At 35.9% G+C, this 14889-nt stretch overlaps 1 protein-coding gene across 1 annotated transcript in view; it reads right to left on the bottom strand.

Moving 5' to 3' along the window:
• Positions 1–14889, bottom strand: part of GRM8 (glutamate metabotropic receptor 8) — a 319688-nt gene that overhangs the window by 3558 nt on the left and 301241 nt on the right. The window contains exon 9 of the mRNA XM_031553129.1: positions 3427–3673. Within this exon, the coding sequence (XP_031408989.1) occupies positions 3427–3673 (247 nt within the window). The remainder of the gene's footprint in view (positions 1–3426; positions 3674–14889) is intronic.

Below are 14889 nucleotides of genomic sequence, written 5' to 3'. Positions count from 1 at the left end.
AATTATCTATATAAAGGAATTAATAACTGAAAGGAAGATGCAAAATGAAATATTTTTTACTCCCACTTGCACACGTAGCTCCAGTGTACTGGAGAACTTCATGTCTGGAAACACTCTGTGTCTGGAAAAGCTAATTCAAGCTTGCTCCAGGCATATGAAGCAAATCTTTGAAATAAGTCTGCTGATCAATCACAGTATTCCAGCACCAATATGAAACAGCTTTATTATATATTGGAACACTCAAAGTAAATACAGTCTCATTTACAAATTTCAGATCTTTCAGATGGGATGCAAGGCTCCTGTGCTCCCACAGCTGGATTTCTGAATGGTTTCTGTTTTTTCCCTTTGGTCCTTTAAGTTCCTTCTGAGAATAATATAGGACAGCTGAAATGGCATCAAGTTCCTTAGAGCATAAAAAGCTTTTGTTCCCACAAAAGAAATAAGAACTAAAGGAGCATCTGCAAATTCTGCACATTTGGGAACAAAAGGATGAAGGAAGCAGAGCTTATTTTTTCCTTCACTCTGAACATAAGCTCAGATAAGTGATCAGGTTAAGCTAGTTTAACACATTATCCTTTATCAGCTGAGTTCTGTAACTTTTCATGTGTATGTTTTTAGCCCACAGTGATACAATATAATCAGATTTATCACATCTCAGTAAGCTGAATTATTTGAATACATTTTCAAGAAGCTCAGAACACAAAAATAAGTTGTTACCTCAGTTCATTTAGAGCATTGTTAATTGTTAATTAATTAACTTGTTAATTTGCCACCATTTGACTGTATGTCTGAAACTCAACATTTTTGACAAAATTAACATGGGACTGATCAAGAAACAAAAATTATCCTGCTGAGTTCTGAGCATTGTTACTTTAAAAGAATGACAACAGAAGAAGTTAGTATAGATCCTAGTTCAAAATCTGTCAAATTTAATATAGTATACAAACATTTTTATCACTTGTTTAATACTTAAATCATCTTTAAAGTTCACTGTAATAAGCCTATCATGCCTGTGTGGGAATCTGAAAGCTTCTACAGCTGGTGTCCTGCTCTTTAAGACTGTGAGCATTTCACAGTAATAAAACAGGCATAATAAAACACACCATATTTTGGCAAGCTTAGCCAGAAAAGGCAACAACTGGCTCAAAATATATCTGGGAATGAACATTCTTTTCTAGCTCAAGTTACTACTCTGCTGTTGGAATGAGACAAAGAAGGAAAAGAACAAAATGAAAAGAGGATCTAAAGTATTTTAGAACTATAACTGGGAATTGACCTATATGAATCTAAAGTACTTGTCATTATTATGCCTTCTATAGTTGTTTCTAGATGGTTTTGTGTTGTCGTTGTTGTTTTGTTTTTTAATTTATTTATTATTTGGGGTGTTGGACTCGATGGTCTTGGTCCCTTTCAACCCCTACAATTCTGTGATTTCTTTGTCATTTCATTTACCAGATACATTTTGTTTTCCACTGATTATGAATGTGTTTCCAGAAAAAGGTACCAGTTCATGTGGGGAAAGGAGGCTATTTACATGGAAGAGGACGAACCAGAGAGCAGAGCTGGACAGAAAACTAAAGGAAGTAACTGACCATCTTATCTTGTTTTTCATCTTGTTGTGTGGATAATTATTTCTATCAGTACTTATGATTAGGAAAGAGAAGAAACCACTCACTACCCACTTCTGGAATGCTAGGAATAGCCTGCTTCAGTTTTCATGTGCTGTGACTGATTTCTCAAATTGTGACAGTAGAAGAAATTCTGCAATGTTGAGAACCTGTCACTGCTGACTTAGTGAAAAGGATTAATCTCCCATTGTGCAACAGGAACTCATAGGAATCTTCAAAAGTTTTGACAGTATCTGTTTTGGCAGAAACAGATGAACAAATTCTTATAGTAGAGAACACTCTGAGAAGACAGAAACCCATCTTAAGGCCAAAGCTCAATTATACAGGGACAGCAGTATGGAGAGCAAATGACTTGAGTTGAATTTTTGCCTATGGACCATTATGATGCCTGGATCAAAGCCTAGTCAAGAGCTCCTAGCGAGCTCAAAATTATATTGATGTATTACTGTCAAAATCACATTCAGAACCCAGTAAACACTCATTATCCTGCATACATCATGCTACTGGAGGAGCAGACTTGATTCCAACAGCAGCTGTTTCCATGAATTATGCATAATCATAGTTTAAAGAATTCCAGACACAGCATTTCTTAATTAGATAATACAGTAGATAAGTATCAGATACTCAAGACTATATTCCCTGCTCTCTCTTTCACCCTAATGTGGAATCCCTCCTTTGGCCTTTCCTCAGAAGCTGACCATTTTCCAAACTCAGTAAAATCCATTTCTCTTTCCCTTCTGAATTTTCTTTTGGACACTCCTGAAGATTTTAGAAATTATGAGTTCTTTACATTTCCGTGATGTAATTTCATCCATAAGCAATTTCAACCTCTTCCCTGTCTTTTGTCATATGTGCAAACCTGAAGCTGTATAAATTCACTCAATCTGCTGAATTTATGCATTTTGAAGGGTCATGGGTTTTGCAAGAGAATTAGTTTGCACTCAGCAACTATAGCACGGTAAACCCATGGAATATTCATATATACTCTTCAATTTGGCAAGCCCTGGTTAATTCAGTGGGAACTGAATTTTTATGAAATAAGTATGACATTTTGCTTCAAGCTTGGTACTTCTCTGAAAGTGCTCAAGCAAAAGTGTACTATTCAATACTATTCAGTTTTCTGTCAACATCATCAGAAACTAATGAAATTTCAGAAAATCTCACTTACAGTAAAATGCTTAAAAAATAAGTCTTCAACAGCTTCTGTATAGTCCATGTGTCATTTAACTCCTCAATAAATTCTCCACTACTGCTGAGTTCTGGAGGAGCTAAATTATCAGTTGTACTCATATTTTATTAAAGTCATTATTATGAAGTTCAGTTTATCTGCTTGTATGTCATGCAGCAAAATGGAAGATATAACTCCTCTTCTATATCAGAGTACTCTAGAGAAGTGGCAAGATTCAAGAGCTTTTCTGACACAGGAAAGAACTTCTTCATAGTGCTAACCCATGACAAACTGCAACATGTAATGATAAAGCTGTATAGGAATTACCATGTTTTTGTACCAAAATGAATTAAACCACAACAAATACTTGGATGGGAAGCATTTAAATGGGAGATGTTAGTGCTCATGAGTTGCGATAAAGGAACAACAAAACAGACTAAGGAGGAAAGATATAAATAATTATTTTCTACTTTATGCATTCAACTGTATATGAATTCTAACACATCTCTGGATTCATGCACGAGTGATAAAAAGAATAAAGTTCATTACAATAAAGTGCATTCCTGTGAACGTACATCTATTAGGAAGTGCTGCCACTCTTGACCATGGGAAAGTCTACAGATGACTTACTGTTGGTTTCAAGACTTTCACATAGTTCAGTTTTGACCTCGCCATTTGGTCTGTCATTTCCTTTTTGGGTCAGTTTGCTTTGCATTGTGGCAGCTGTCACTACAGCCTTGAAGCTCCTCTTCCGTTTTTGAACATTCTGCTCTGGATGAAAAATGATAATATAAACCTTGGGCATGTAGAGCATGCCCAGAGACACAGAAGCACTTAAACTCATGGAGACAGTAAGTGTTGTTGTCTGGATGTACATCTGGGGAAGGAAAGAAACAACAACATAAAAATCATTGCTATATGAATTTAACATATGAAGGCAGATAAAGTAATTCTATTAAAAATACAAGATGGAAAATGGAAACACCACCACTCTTCTCCGCATACTTCAGAAAGACCCTCGACTTCATTTGCCTTTATAGTTGAGTACAGCTGCCTTATAGTCTTTTTTAACCTTAAATACAGACACTAGAAATGACAGTGTTTATTAAACTTCATTATCATGAAAACAATCAAGATTCCATAGCAACTGTATTTGCATATAATAAACAAATAGGTCTGTGCAGAAAAAGAGGGATGACAATAGGGCTAATTTTGTATAATTCATTTTAATAGATGGATACCTCTGCAACAAAATGCCATATTGTGATCCAGTAGCATGTACTGCATATTTCAGCAAGCAACAGGCATAATGCAAAAAATTGTTTAAGTTTTAAGCTTAATATAAGTTTCCCTACTGAAGACTTAAAAGTATAGACGATTTTCTAATTTGTCCTAATTAGGAAATCAGAAAATCAGGGAACCAGAAAGGTAGATTACAAAAGATTTCAATACCCCATGAAAATAAAAAATATCTTACATTTTTTGTGTGAATCTGTGACATATAGTTTTATTTTGGGGTTGTCCTGTGTGGAGATAGGATTTGGACTTGATGATCCTTGAGGGTCCCTTCCAACTGGGGATAGTCTATGAAATCTTCAAAATATATTTCTAAAGAGTGGACTCCCACTGTGAACCACTCTGCAAAGCATCAGTATAATTCTGCCAAATTCTCACATAAATTGAGGGAAACCCTGATCTCTTTAAGAAAAGACAGACAACGCTTCAAAGTCTGTAAGGATTTGAATCTAAGTCTGAAGGCAGTATGAGACTGAAAAGATAATCAGGATTTCCGGTTGTGCTGAGGAAATATATAGGAGCAACACTTCCTTTTAATGATACTGCAAGACAGTACGTCAGGAAATAAATACTACAGAGTCTACAGTGAAAAAGCTCTATTCCATTCGGTCTCACAAACTCCTTTTTGAAAACAAATCTCCCTGAAAACAAATCTTGACTTAGCACGAGTACTTCTAATGAAAACCTTACACTGTTACGTCATTACACTTTTTTTTTTTTTTTTCCTAGATTACTGTGGAAGGAGTTCTATGCAGATGTATGTTGACCTGCAAGTAGCATCTCTGAACAAAACTGACTGTTCTACAGTTCAAATGTTACAACGTTGACTTTTTAAAGTTAAGCACTACATTGAATAGTGATGCAACCGCAGCCAGAACAACCCAATGAGAAGATGTTACAAAAAGAATGCTCTCCCATCTCCAAAGATGTAGGCTTGCTGGAAAAAACACCACAAACAACAGACCCCCAGCAAAAGATCCTTCCCTAGTGGAAGTCAACCCTTAAATGAGGTCTAAGAGAGGTGGAGCCAGACTACAGCCCTTCCGATCATGCAGGTGAATCACCTTCACCAGTGCTCCCAAGGATTACCCTGTCTCTTTTTCCAGGTGCTCAATCAGTGGTTCAGGCCATGACTCAACAGTTACCATACAGGTGCAGAACCTTGCATTTGGCCCTGTTTAACCTCATTAGGTATTCATTGGCCCACTTTCCAGCCTGTCCAGGTCCCTTTGGATGGCTTCCCTTCCTTCCAGTGTACTGACTGCACCACTCAGCTTGGTGTCATCTGCAAACTTGCTGAGGGTGCACTTGATGACATCATCTATGTCATTGATAAAGATGTTGAAGAGCACCAGTCCCAAGACCAAGCTCTTGGGGGGCACCACTTTTGACTGGCCTCCACCATGACATAGAACTGTTGATCATAACCCTTTGGCTGTGACCAGCCAACCAGTTCTTAATCCATCAAACAGTCCATCCTTCAAATCCACACCTCTCCAGCGTAGAATGAAGGATGTGGTGAGGAACCATGTCAAAAGCTTTTCAGAAGTCCAGCTAGATGGCACTGTAATTGATTACTACACAGTGTGGGCCTGATAACATTTTCTACTTCTTTTTAAATAGTCAGTTTCAAAGCTGAGAGTCTATACAGGACAGGAACACGTTAATTCTTTCCATCTTTGGAATCCTCCTTCCTGCACGACAAGTCTAGCAAACAGGAGGCTGCACACTTGTGATAAAGGAACAATTTGGTTTGACTTTTGTCTGATTCCCTAAAATTCAAGTTGCAACAAAAGTATTTCAGTTTAATAGGAGGTATGAATAATTTTTTTTATAAATCTTACTGTTGTATCTCACTTTAATATACAGGAGAATAAAGTCCCTTTGCCACAATTCATGGTTACACAGAAATGAATTTCAGTACTCCACACACTGAAATCCCTTCTGAACTACAACCTTTTTGCTTTTCACAGATATAACAAGGTCTGCTATGTCTATTCTCCTTGTTCTTGACAGTGTAAACTTATAAGATAGAAAACTAAAATCACAGTGGTGCACACAAAAAAATCTTGCTTCTCCTTCTATAATGGAAAAACTTGATGCTTAAATATCTTCCCAACTTCATCCATCAACCCACCTATACACCAGAACTGATCCCAGGATTCTTATGTACTGTTTTCTACTTTTGTAATTGAAAGATCCCTCATGAGACTGTGTCTCATGTTAATGATGCAGATGCTGTCCCCACTCAGGTACAGTATTTCCATACCTAGTAAATGACCAAGACCCTTTCCTCATCAGAAAGATGGTAACACAGCCTCTGACTGCCTCAGCAGCTAAAACAGATAATAGTTATTTGGATATTCAGGGATTTTCCATCTTCTACTATGTCTTCAAGATCTATCTCCTTCTTTCTATAGAAGCTCTGACATAGGAAACATTGGGGTATTCAGTGATATTTCAGAAAAGCATGTATGCTCCAGTGACTTCCTTGAGTTGGAAGTACTTGAAACTAAACCGTCACCCTGGTAACGTGAAAAATTTCTGTGAAAAAAAGTTCATGCATGCACCAAAGAAAGTTTCCCGTTCAGGTAGCAGAGTGACTACCTCTCAGCTCAGCCTACCTGCTTAGAATTTAAAAAATCACCTAGGTTCCCACCTGTTTCATGCTTGCTGAGACAATATCATGAACATAACATGCCTTCAACTCACCATAAAGCAACTGTTTTAATTAGAGAACAAAAACGGTGGTAATGTCAAACTTTTGTCCACATTGCCCAGCTTATTGCTTTTCTTAGATAAAAGAGAGGATATTTTTCACCCAGTCTATTCCCTGATTTTAACAGTATAACTTAGAGGGGTGGGCGATACAGCTATGTCTTCCACCTTGGTGCAAGTTCTCTAACTGCTAGTAGATATAGCACAAAAGATAAGCAATTCTGGTACTCAGGGAAGTGAAGCTATACAGGAAGGCTTTATACATCACAGGGTACGTGGGTGCCTAATGTATTTTAAAGTCAGCTGCTTGTACTCCAAAAAGAAGTGATTGTTTAAAATATGCAGTTGGTCTAATGCCTCTTATTGGCTAACTACACAATCTGCCCTTTAGAAGTGCAGACCAAGGAAGCAGCCTCAACACTGAACACTGGAGTCTAAACCACCCTGATGAGACTAGCATATCCAGATAGGCACTCTTGATGTCCCACACCACCAGTAACAGAGCTGAAGATGGAATTATGGATTCATTTTTCCCTTATCCTTGCTATCAAGTACTTTATGTCTTTTCTATGAATCTTCTCAGTCCCTTAAGCTAACTTCATTTTTTTAAGGCCAGAACTGTAGTAAGAATTATTTCCCATAAAGGTTTTTTGCTATCAGTTTGTCCCACCACTCTTGCTTCTACTCCCAGATGCTGGGATCATTTACCAGATCATTCATAGCCAGAGGATAAATGATACATGGTACAATAAATATAAATGTCATTTATTGGCATGCATGCCACAAATTGGGAAATACAGAAAAATGGTCTCTCACTTTGTAGTGGGCAGAGCAAGGGTATTTTCATCTCAGTAAAACACAAGCATTGAAAGTCATTTTTCTTCCCCTCCAGAATATGAGTGCTAAAAAAAATAAATTAAAAAAAAAATGCCTTGCTTCTTTATGAATTTGTGAGCATGCCATAATACTGAAGTTGTTTCTGCATGGGTTGCAGCAAGCTAGAAAGTTGATTGGATGACATCACTTATGGTTTCATGAAAGAAACACCATGGAATCAATTCCACACAAAAAATGAACACGGAAAAGGCTGACTGCAGGCAAATATATTAGAAACCAGGAAACACTACAGATAAGAATGTAACAATGTTGGTGAGGAGCCAATAATTAATACCAAGATTCATACTGCTCCTCAGAACCTACATCCCCATAAGCTTACACCTATAGATTCTTACTCTTTTCATTGCACAACATTTTCTGCCTGGACCTGTGGGAAGAAAATTCATATCTTCTTGAGGAAAAACATTACAAGTGCATGCCAGTCATTAATGGTTTTCTCACATTGATATAACAAGAATATTTGCAAACTTTCTACAAAATATGAACTAAAATAAGGCTGAAAGACAAAATTCAAAGCCTTTTCACAAACATGAAAAGTACCACATTCATGAGTTTATAATTTCAATCAGTAAATGTAGGATGTGACTCTGTACCTTACAAAGAAAATTGAGAAAACAAACACTCTTTATTTTCATTTGTACATCCCAGTTTATTTCAGAAATTTTTAGATAAAGACCAAATCTAATTACAGATTTCAAAGTAAATGTTTGTCAGCTTTAAAAAGCATGAATTTTCATAAAAGCTGAGACATTAGAGGAGCTATAAAAGCATGAGGCCTCAGTGGAAGATGAATATACCTGTATTTCAAAAACTGAATTATGGTAATGATATCGCTGTTCAGCTTTTATTCTTGAAGTCTAATTTAGACCTTTCCAGCAATATTTATAAGTGTTCCCTTTCTACCCGTAAATTATTTTATGCAAAGAGTCAAATGACTTTACTAGATCTTTTTTTTAGCATTGTATATATTATTGTAAATAAGACCTGTCAGCTGCTCACTGCAAGTGTGTACAATTGCACACTGTAAAGTTTTCATTGCAAAGTTTCCTCTACAAAGTGCTAGGTTTTTTTAACCACATGCTTAATACTAACCTCAGAACTTCAGGCACTTTCCAGTGACTTCTCAATATCTAATTTTACCATGGAGTAGAACACCTCTATCCTACATACATACAAGTTCTGGAATTCAGATACTGGAAGTCTGAGGACATTCACTTCACCAAACTTTGCTAATCTGTCCTGTAATTTGGAAACAGATTCTCACTGATCATTAATGGTCTTTCAACTCTGTATGTTTCTTCATCTAATTTCCTAATAAAACATGATTCCTTTGTTATACATAGGCTATCAGGATATCACCTGATTGTATCAAATGAAAGGAGGAATAGCTGATCTCTAGGGCTGGGAAGCAAATAATATAAATACAATACCACCGTATCTACAGCAGGAAATAAAACCATGCTGAGGTGTAGGCCTGCATGCTGGGACCTTACTGCCTGCACTGCTCCTTTGTTAGTGTACTCCCAGCACAAGAGGGCTTGGTCCTAGACCAATCTGTAATCTCCTTAACTGTTTCCAGGAGTTTGGCCACAGTCTGGTGCTATGCCCACTGGGTAACTGATATGACTACTATGTTCTTGTTGTGAGGCTAAGATTTCAATATTATCAAACAAGCCAAGTAGCCTAATGGTTTGTTAGTACTCTTAGTGATGCATCATAACTAGTCTAGGCAGAAACTGGGAGGGCAACACAATACTTTGTCAACATGGTGAGCATTAATGCCAGTTCTCATTGCTGTTACCCAATGTCACCTCTACCATAAGATCCTTTACTCTGAAATTGCTACAGATTTTCTACTAAATTTGTAGTCCAACCTGTAAATAGTTTCCGATGTCTTCCAAATACTTAGAAAATTCTGTCTTTGGTCAAATACATTCTAATTTGCAATACATAGATCAATTCACCTATATAAGATGTAGAAAAAATCTAGAGAATAATTTTATATTTTCATATTTATAATTTTTAATGAAATTTATTTATCATGGGACATTTATTTATTCTTCAGGTATCTACTTTGAATGTAGACTGTATTTGCCCAAAGGCTAAATGAACTAGCAAATGTGGCAGGTGTGCAACAATTCAAAATAGACTCATGTAGATCTTCAATTATAATTCATTTGAAAAAATGAGGGCTGACATTTTGGAACACCCAAAATTTTAGAAGCCAGTTGGCAAGCCTGAAATTGTTGCTTTCATGTGCATAATTTTCTAGTGAAGAAAATCTAAAAGGAAGAAAGCCATTTTATAAAGGATGAGAGATGTTACCAAAATAATAATAATAATAATAATAATAATAATAATAATAATAATGATAATAAAATGGGACTTGAACTTAATAGTACAGTATTACAGTACTATATATACATATATATATATACTATATACTACAGTATATACAGGTTTGAAATAAAAATGACTTGGTTTCCTACAACCCAGAAACCATTATCACTGACTGAAACAATCTTAGAAATAGAATATGCTGCTGAGTAGAAAGCAATCTTATTTGTTGTTCAGATTTAAAATTTGCAGAATATTACAATTCTGACTTTTTAAAATGACCAATACTGGCTGTCTGTTTTCCTTATTCATAAAACACAGAAAAAGCATAACCTTAACTGCTGGCTTCTTATCCTACTAACTAAATTTTAATCTGTTTTCTGAAATTCAAATATGCATTGTACCTTAGATAGAGTGACAACCATGAACCAGGAATACTATAAAATAACCTAAACCTAAGTGCTTTAATAAATAACTTGCTGGCAGGTTTAGTTCTAGAATGTGTTTGTCTATTTTGTTCATTAGGTTTTATGTGTGAGAGTTCAAGTACCTGATAGAGACAAATATTAAATGAAGTACACTTGTTCAGAAGATAATTTTATTTAGCATTTTCAAGCAGGACATAATTAAGTTACTCCGTCACACAAAATGATGGAGGTTTAAATAAGTAACAGCTGGTTACCCCAATGCCTCTACAACTGCAGGGCAGCCTTTGGCAAGAAAAGCTGTGCAAACACAACCAATACATTATGCTAATGAGAACAACGTAATGAGCAAGGAAGCAGCTAAAATGGAATGACAAAAAGAAAAACAAACAATCAAACAAGTCCCTTCAGCCCTTAGCAGGCATTTCAATTGCAATTTGTTAACAGAATTCTTACAGTGGCTGTACTCAGGTACAAGCCCTATCTAGAAATGTTTGCTGAGTTTTATTCCTTTTGTAAGAATAAGTGTAATATCAGCAGGATGAATCCACATATAGTTTCTCCTTTGACTTCAGTGAATTTACACTGAATTGCTCCTAAACATAGAAGCTAATAAAAATATTTCATTATTTTTCTCTCCTATTTTTTTTAGAAAAAGATATAAACCTGTTGTATAAGCAGCTTACATAGATTTTAAAATATGTGCACTATCAAAGTATTTCCCTCTTTTACTACTAATCTATTTAAATTCTACATGATTGTTTATCTGAAATTTTGGTTTTGTAATTTCTGTAAAGTTTTTCTATCAGAATTCATTCACTGCAGAAAGGAATTGTGAATCCCCTACTTAATCAGTAAGAAACCCACAGTAATTGGATTTTAGAACCTTTTCCTAGCTGTAATGCTGAGTGCAGAGGGTGTGCTGAATGGTATGCACTATATATTTATTGTATGCTGCCTCTAAACCAGGATGCTCCGGTAGCCAAGAAGGCCAATGGGCATCCTGATCTGAATAAGCAATAGTGTGACCAGGAGGACTTGCAAAGTGATTGACAATGTTTCTTTAAGCTCAGATGGATACGTAAATGCAAAATCTTAGCACTTTCCCCCAAGCATGTGTGCACCTAACATCTAAAATTATCTGATTACACCGTCTGAGAAAGGAAATAATAATTTACTGCAGGCTATGCAGCAGTCTATTTGGTTTTTATAACTACAGTTTTTATTATTATGGTTTCCTTTCTCAACATTCTTTGTAGAGAGCAGAACTGTTAAAAGTTCACCATTATTTCATATGTCTGTCCAGGTGCAGATTTACCAAAGGTACAGCAGGACAAATGTATCTTATTTATCCCATTGAGTTACCTCAGTAGCATAGCCTTGTGAAGTTTCATAACTTTAGCTTATTCTTATTTCTCCCCATCAGTCCTTTGACACATTTTCATTGCAATACCAAGATATATTGTTACTCAGTAGCTCCATTTATCAGACACTGCCAATTTTTATGACTCACAAGTAGTTGTATCTATCAAATATGGCATATGCATAGAAAAAGAAGTTGTCCAGAGAGGTTGTGGAGTCTCCTTCCTTGTAGATCTTCAAAAGCAGCCTAGACCTGGTCCTGGGCAAACAGCTGCAGGAGTCTCTGCTTGAATAGGGGGGTTAGACCTACAGACATTGGTATTATTCATATCTGTTGAGCTTTTTAATCATGAAATAAAATCTAATCTTAATTTTTATCGGGGCAACACCAGAAAGTGGCAACTTGTGTGTGAAAGTTATGTAGCCTATATGTGTCTAAACTGCATTGCAGACAAGGCACCAAGCTGGATTTGCAACTGATTCAGATCTGACTGTAGGGTGCTTTGGTTGATAATATGCAGGCGAACTATGAGTGACTTTAAAATTTACATCGCTGCCCAAGCGCAATTAATTATACCAGGTAGATCTGGCACACGAGGATCGATAGGTATCCACTTATTCTTGCTATGATAACATAAAGAGAAGATAAGGTAGTGCACTTTTCTTTAGAACTACAGAGTACTTAATTGTTATCATCTGACACAAGAGAAGGAGAGATTTGTTGTCAACTTGGAAAGATAATGGCTACGAGGATAGAATCGTCCTAGAAACAAGAATAACGTGAGGCATATCTACTAAAAGATTTCACTTTCTCACTATTCAGATTTGGACTATAGACCTGATGGTGAGTTGGTCTGATCCATGAACAGATGATGTAAAATTACCTTCCAACGTTTAAACAGCTGCAGTGCTCTTTGATCTGCTTTTTTTTCTGAGAGAGTGCCTCTGCATTGCTGCTGAGAGGGAAGCAGCTTATACATTGTGTGAACATTCTCAGCCAAAAGGAGGTCTTGTTCAAGACTTACCATTGACTTTTTCTCAAACAGAAAATCCACACAAACATACTAAATTCCATCAGTTATTGTAAAAATATTTTTCTTAATTTATAAGTAGAGTTGGTTCACATCAGAAAGAACATTAAGTATCTAGTCCAATCTCCTCAAAGCAAGGTCAGCTTTGAGGTTAGATCACGTTGTTCAGGCCTTTATCTAGTTAGGGATGTCTTCATCTACTCAGGTCTTGAATTACAGTAGTATAATAAAGTTTTCTTACTGACCTAGCTGCAGTAATAATTGAGAAGTGTCTTCTTCCCTCTGTGTCGTATCTTCTTGACTTCTTAATGTTCCTTGTTCTGTCTTTCTGAACTAAATAGGGACTGAGGCAGGAACTATATTTTAATTTATTTTAACATGCTCTAATTTGCACATTATGGATATTTAAATAGCCTAAATAATAACAATATCAATAATGAATTAGTATTAAAAATAAAATGAGAAAATATGGTGAAACCTGTGTAATGTATATGGGATTCAGGTCAGCTCAATTAAAATAATCTGTAATTTTTTATACTATAATTTAGTTGACTACATTATATAAATTAAGAGGTTCTATCCCTTGAGGCATTTTATAAATGTTAATTATTAATATAAAGTAAAGCCTCTTCAGTACTGTGTTTCCAGCACTCAAAGCCAACCAAGAATTCAACAGATTGCATATTTTTAAGATGCTGCCAATGTTTTAAACAGAAAATCCCTTTGGTTTACGTTCCCATATATTCAGTTTGTCATTGCACATCTGCTGTAATGATTAAATAGGACATTCCATCTCTGGGGAAAAACCAACTCAATTAAGTGAAAGGACTAACGGCAGCTTTTCTTTCCCTTCTTTTAAAGAAAAAAGATAAAAAAAAGACACTGTTTTATCTACTTTCAAATTGTAATTAATACCTGTAACTCTATAACTAAGTGACAGAAAACAGTTGCATGCTGAAAGGAATATGACTGCACAGTTACATTATTCAACAATAATTTTCTGTCATTAAAAAGAATAAATTAAAAACCATCACTAGATTTGTTAGCTATGATTCCAATGCCTCTAAATAAAGGGCCCAACACTTTGAATACTTTTAAACTGATGAAAAGAGCTATATCATCTCCTTTCAGAGAACTTGAATCAATGTGCTGAAATACTATCTGCAGCCTGAAAGATGGTGAACAGACAAAAGAGGCAATGTCACTGGTTCCCTTAACTGTTTTGTTGTGCTATTCCAAATAAAATGCTCTATCTTGCCAGATCACCCAATTGTTTTTTAATGCAAAATTTAGTGCTTGTTTAAAATAAAGAGCCTCTGTCACTAGCCAATCTGTTGGGGCCACGCTGTCAAAGCCTCTTGATGCATGCCAAGAAGAGACGCTCTCCTGCCAGCACAGTTACATCACCTCACCGAATGACAGATGCAGAACTAACATTAGCTTTCCTCAGTTGGCATACCCACACATTGAGGTTTTGCCAGTGTAAATATGTCAGTCAGTTTCAGTGTGTGCGTGTGTATGTGTGTGTGTGTGTGTGTGTATGGGTTTTTGTTTTTTTTTGGAGTTGTTTTTGTTTGTTTTTATAGTTTTCTATCCTAGCTTTACTGGCAAATCTTTGTAGATGAGGAACAAGAATGTTACTATTAATGATCATGATATCCAATAACGACTTTCATCTATAAAGTATTTATTAAACAGCAGATAAGGATTAGAAAACGGGTCTTGGGGCTTATAAAATTCCATTCAACTTTGTAACAAACAAATTGGAAACAAGTTACTCATTCCTATTGGCTTAGAGAGCCAAAGAAGTTGCAGTCGCAGTCTGAAATTCGTCACTTGTTCAAATAACCACAGGATTTCTTCTGCAATCGAGCTGTTCTCTGATATCTAGTATGTCTTAGTTCACACTATGACTTGTTGCTCTCTTCTCTGACTGTCATTTTCATGTAATTCAGAGGACAATCACTTCTACCTAAAAGTTGGCTGAAACTGGACGCCATCTTTTCTTTTCTTTTCTTTTTTTTTTT

Source organism: Meleagris gallopavo, chromosome 1 (assembly GCF_000146605.3).
Source record: "Meleagris gallopavo isolate NT-WF06-2002-E0010 breed Aviagen turkey brand Nicholas breeding stock chromosome 1, Turkey_5.1, whole genome shotgun sequence".
Lineage (NCBI taxonomy): Eukaryota > Metazoa > Chordata > Aves > Galliformes > Phasianidae > Meleagris > Meleagris gallopavo.
Note: the sequence above shows the minus strand (reverse complement) of the source record. Positions and strands in the feature narration are given on the sequence as shown.